Genomic DNA, 5,837 nt, shown 5'->3' on the forward strand with positions numbered 1-5,837 from the left:
AATAAAATTGAATTGAAATTGAATTGAATTGTAACCAGAAGGGTGCTGGTCTAAATTTCTGGACTAGCTGAGGAGATGTGGGCTGGGTAACCTAACTACTGCTGGAAATGGAGCAGTGAGTTCAGTTGAATTTGAAGGTATGAAGCAAGGTAACACCTCTGGGCTATATTCCTGAACAAGATTAAATCGAATCTCCTACCATGACTCCCACATTCCCGACACATTCTAGAGAGAAGTCACTCCCCCGTTGGTTATCTCAGACAGCACTTGGCTATGGGTTTAATGTGATCCTTGGGGTTCACAAAGTCTGTCGCTCCAAACACACTTGGCCTTCTCAAATCTTCCGGATTGATGTCAACAGCAATAATCTTCTTGGCTCTGCAGCCTTGCAGCCCATGACTGCAGCCAAACCACCGCTCCAAGGCCAAACACAGCACATGTGGAGCCGGTTCCACCTAGAGAACAACAAGACTTTGGTTAACATGGCCCCTTCGATTGACTTTTTAATGCTCACTACAGTAGAAACAAGTGGGAAGGTTTTCTGTCCGTAATGAGAGATGATGACTCTTAGAGGCTTTCCAATCTGAAGAATTTGAATTGAAAAGTCTTTTATGTCATAAAAACACAAATGCTTCATTCCATGTTGCAACTAAAATACTCATGTAAGCTTTCTGCAACAGTCAAACACACTTGGCAGTATTAACCGCGGCTATATCCTGTGCAGACCCACATCCAAGGAGACAAGACTTGCGCAGAGGGGCAGCGGGGTCGATCTTCGCCACAGCCATCTGGTTAACCACAGTGTACCAGAGAAGGTACTGGTTCCCGTAAACTGCAGAATCTTCTTCCCCTTACAGGTAAACCTGGATTCGGGGTTGCCACACACTGTGACGACCAGCACCCCTTAATAGAGAATTTACCAAAATAAATATATAACTTCTGACTCAATGTTTGCATTGCTCCTGTTCTTTTAGAGAGTTTAGAAAATATTTGTAACAATAACAAAAACCTGTATGTGAGTGCTGTTTTATTTCATTATCGAGGGTTCACTGAATACTTGAAGACAATATGCTTAAAACTAAAACAAACAAAAAACACAAACAAGGATCTAAACTATCCGTCTCCTAACGTTGCTAAACTGATAGAGACGTGTTGAATAAAATGTTTGTCTGTAACAGCAGAGGATCCCAAACTGGGCATAAATAAAAAATAATGAATTGTTCTGCTGCTAAAGCAGACGATTTTCACTGAAGAACAAACGGGGGGCCATGCAGAAAAGATTTGGGAACCAATATCTGAACAAACCCAAGAAGAATGTAATAAAAAGTTAGAAAAGTATAAAGAGCAAATGGAGTGGAAGGGTTGATGAGTGCTTTTTGAGCTCACCGTGCTTTTTCACACTGGTTGGTCTTTGGACTCTTACAGAAGCGACATTCTCTACACTGGGAGATGTACATGGGGATAACCTTGTCTCCTGAAAGACAAAAACAAAGTTGCCATGTGAAAGTGAATGGAAAATTAATCTTAGGCCAACTTTTAGAACAATTGTAAAAATAAGTGGGTACGGAAAGTATTCAGACCCTTTAATTTTTCACTCTTTGTTCATTGCAGCCATTTTCAAAAATCAAAAAAGTTCATTTTATTTCTCAGTAATGTACACTCAGCACCCCATCTTGGACAGAAAAAACAGAAATGTAGAAATTTTTGAAATATTATTAAAAAAAAAACTGAAATATCACATGGTCATAAGTATTCGACCCTTTGCCGTGCCCTCATATGTAACTCGGTGCTGTCTATTTCTTTGATCACTTGGATGGTTCTACACCTTCATTGGAGTCAGCTGTTTGATTATACTGATTGGACTTGATAGGAAAGCCACACACCTGTCTATATAAGACCTTACAGCTCACAGTGCAGTAGCAAATGACATCATGAGGTCAAAGGAACTGCCTGAAGAGCTCAGAGACAGAATTGTGCAAGGACAGATTGGTCAAGGTTACAAAAAAATTTCTGCTGCATTAAGGTTCCTAAGAAGCACAGTGGCCTCCATAATCCTCAAATGGAAGACGTTGGGACGACCAGAAACTTCCTAGAAGTGGCGTCGCCGGCCAAACTGAGCTATCGGGGGAGAAGAGCCTTGGTGAGAGAGGCAAAGGAGAACCAATGGTCACTGTGGCTGAGCTCCAGAGATGCAGTCGGGAGATGGGAGAAAGTTGTAGTAAGTAACCATCACTGCAGCAATCCACCAGTCGGGGCTTTATGGCAGAGTGGCCCGAGGAACTTTCTCTCAGTGCAAGACACATGAGCCGCATGGAGTTTGCTAAAAACACCTGAAGGACTCCAGATGGGTAAAATAAATCCTCTGGTCTGATGAGACCAAGATAGACTTTTGGCCTTAATTCTAAGCGAGTTAGTGTGGAGAAAAAGGCGGCGAACGCCTATCATGTCCCTGAAGTCAGTGGTGGAGATCACGTGGTGTGTTTTCAGCAGCAGGGACAGGACGAGGTTGCAATCGAGGGAAGATGAATGGCGGCCAAGTACAGGGAGTCCCAGGACGAAAACCTTTTCCAGAGTGCTCTGGACCTCAGCGGGGACAGGTTTACCTTCCAACAAGACAATGACCCTAAGCCACACGCTAAAATAACGAAGGAGTGGGCTTCACAACAATCCGTGGCTGTTTTGAATGGCCCAGCCAGAGCCCGACTTAAACCCAATTGAGCACTTGGAGAGACCTGAAAATGTACTCGTCCACAAGATCTACCATCCAACCTGACAGAAATGGAGGGATCTGCAAGGAGGAATGGCAGAGGATACCCAAATCAGATGTGAAAAACTTGTGCATCTTTCCAAAACGACTCAGGCTGTATTAGATCAAAAGGGTGCTTCTCTAAATACTGAACAAAGGGTCTGAATACTTATGACCATGTGATATTTCAGTTTTGTTTTTATAATATGCAAAAATTTAAATTTCTGTTTTTTTTCTGTCAATGGTTGCTGAATTACTGACGGAATAAAATGAACTTTTTGATTTTTGGAAAAGGCTGCAATGAAAACAAGAGTGAAAAATTTAAAGGGGTCTGAATACTTTCCGTACCACTGTAAAAATAGTTGAATGGCACATATAGGCCTCAGTTTGCATCCCTCTACACTCGATTACATCACTTCATTATTACCCCAAATTGTTGTCTGTACATTTCTGTTAATGTCTGGATTACATGAAGAAAATGCAACTTGTTAATGGTCAGCTTTAGAGGTTTTAGTCATGAGGGCCAACCATATTGGTGATTGTATTTCTGAATTTAGGACAGACTAAGCTAAGCTAAACATGTCCCAGCTCTGTTCTCAATACACAGTTATTAAACATATCAATCTTCTCATCCTGCTCTAGCAAAGAAAGCAAATAAGCATTTAATCCAAAACGTTGTACCATTTGAACCTGACCTGGCTGAAATTCAGTGACTCCAGAACCAACGCTCTCTACGATGCCGGCTGCCTCATGCCCAAGGACTACTGGAAAACTGTCTTTATGCATATTCTCCAAAAGGTGGTGCATGTCCGTACGGCACACCGCAGTCGCCACAATCTGCACCAATGAAAACACAAAGATGGGTAACGGGTGCTTTAGGTGACAGATGGTTGCCGTCAGAGGAGGCAAGCATAGACTGTAGGCTTCATTCAGCTTGCCTCAGCTCCCTGCTCGATCCACTTGTTTGCTCATTTTTGGATTAGCCAACGTAAGGCACTGTCAAGATGGCGCCAGCCGGAGCCACCGGGAAGCCACACACTTTTAGCTTCATTTGGGCTCATCAGAAATATGTGGATGATATCACGGAGACTATGCTCATATTTTACACAGGCAATGGTGGCCAGTGGCCACCCACAGCTCCAACTTGACTGCCATCAGCCTGAACACCAACGATGAGATGCCCTACAGAGAGGTCAGAGTCCTGACATTTTGGTGCCAAAACAACAACTTCCATCTCAACGTCAGCATATAGGAGAAGCTAATCATGAACTACAGGAAGCAGCAGTCTACATGACACTGGAAAAAGTAGAACTTGTGTGTGTACGTGTGTTCTGATAGTGGACGTCTCTCACCTTGATGCGGACCTCGTTGGCCTGGGGCGGCGCTACCTCAATCTCCTCAATCACCAAAGGCTTGTTGGGCTCCCACGCCACTGCTGCCTTGCACTTGATGACCTACAGGGTAGTGGTACCCCATGGAGTTATCAATATCAAGCATGAGCTATCCCAAATAATACTATGGACTCTTAAGATTACACTTACCTTGCCAGCTGTTGCCATTGTTGCTGAAAAGATAGGAGTAATCAAGCGAGAGACAAGTTAAGAGTTCTGCAGAACAAGAGGGAGGAGGAGACAACCACAGACTCTGCACTTTATACAATAGGCTATTGCGTAAGAATACATCAGTTTGTTATTCAGATGGGCAGGAACTGATTCCCAAATTTAGGCTTTAATATTAACAGTTCTGGAGCCTTGTGTAGAATAAACAAGCACCAACCACCACAACTAAAGGTAATATGTTTTTAGCCCAAAATACTTTTTTTTTGATAAAAACAATCACCAAGTTTTTAATTAGTTATCAAGTATTATTAACTTTATTAAAATGAAAGAGAAGTTGGAAAACACACTTTTATCCTGGAATTCTTCCTGAAAAGGTACTTCCGTTGAAACAGAGTGGTAACCGACAGATGAGAGAGGCCAGATGTATGAGAGCCAAAGTAGTGCATTCTTTATTTTATCAGCAATCGTATGAAAAGAAAGATCCCCGGAAAGACATCTTTGTCACACTAAACACATTGCAAGACACAATTTAGTAAAATAATAGTTTTGACACTTCCATTCACAAACAACGCAACAAAATCACAAACCACCGACCCACTTGTTTAGACCATGTTTTTTGTCCATAAACACTTACATGTTTAGCTTTTTCCTTATGCCAACACTACAGATCCCACATAATCCACAGACTACTATTGAGAATTGAAATTCGAGAATGAATAGTTTGCATAATTTGAAATTCCTCTTCATTGTGTGCACTGTATTATTTGTCTTATGTTGAGACTTTGTTGAATTATTTAATTACTTTAGTGTATTATATAATCCCCATTCATTGTGCCTTTAAGCACAGCTAATCCTCCTGGGGTCGACGGACTTTGGACCACAATGTTCTTATTGTGGAGCAACATGCAGGACCGTCCGGATGCTGTGGACAAAAACAAAAGAGAAATGAGCAGACGTGTGTTGTAGTTGAGTCATGAATGGTGGAGAAAGTATGGGACTGTAAATCTACCATTTGCCTTGCTTCATCAGTTCAATGGCATCATTGATCTGGTCCAAAGTCATGTTGTGAGTAATGAACTCATCCACCTTCAACGTCTTGTCCAGGTAGGCTTTAACCATCTGAGGCACACCATACTTACCCTTAAAGCCTAAGCAACAAAACAAGAGCATAGAGTTCAATGCGGAATACAACTAGAGAGTTGCAGAACATGAGTGCACAGCCAAGTAGTTACCAGAGAATAATTTGCCAGTGGTAATGGTCACATTTATCTCACCTCCAAATGTAGAACCCTTCCATGTGCGTCCAGCGATCAGCTGAATGGGTCGGGCAGAAAAGTCTTCTAAGTCCGTCCAGCCAACAATCACGCTGACACCCCAACCTTGAACACAAGACTCCAAGGCATTGCGCTAGATGGAGAAACAGCACAAAGCCAAGGGGCTTGTAACCAGAAGGGCGCTGGTCCAAATTTCTGGTCTAGCTGAGGAGATGTGGGCTGGGTAACCTAACTACTGCTGAAAATGAGCAAGTGAGC

At 42.5% G+C, this 5,837-nt stretch overlaps 1 protein-coding gene and 1 pseudogene across 1 annotated transcript in view; both read right to left on the reverse strand.

Annotated features, from left to right (window-relative positions):
* The window catches only part of LOC116669934 (alcohol dehydrogenase 1-like), a 6,246-nt pseudogene extending 1,744 nt beyond the window's left edge, over positions 1-4,502 (reverse strand).
* A 396-nt stretch (positions 4,503-4,898) lies between these two features.
* The window catches only part of LOC116669932 (alcohol dehydrogenase 1-like), a 7,080-nt gene continuing 6,141 nt past the window's right edge, over positions 4,899-5,837 (reverse strand). Inside the window, 3 exon segments of the mRNA XM_032500074.1 lie at positions 4,899-5,227; positions 5,315-5,453; positions 5,580-5,712. Of these exon segments, the coding sequence (XP_032355965.1) occupies positions 5,194-5,227; positions 5,315-5,453; positions 5,580-5,712 (306 nt within the window). The 3' untranslated portion in view covers positions 4,899-5,193.

This window comes from Etheostoma spectabile, chromosome 20 (genome assembly GCF_008692095.1).
Source record: "Etheostoma spectabile isolate EspeVRDwgs_2016 chromosome 20, UIUC_Espe_1.0, whole genome shotgun sequence".
Lineage (NCBI taxonomy): Eukaryota > Metazoa > Chordata > Actinopteri > Perciformes > Percidae > Etheostoma > Etheostoma spectabile.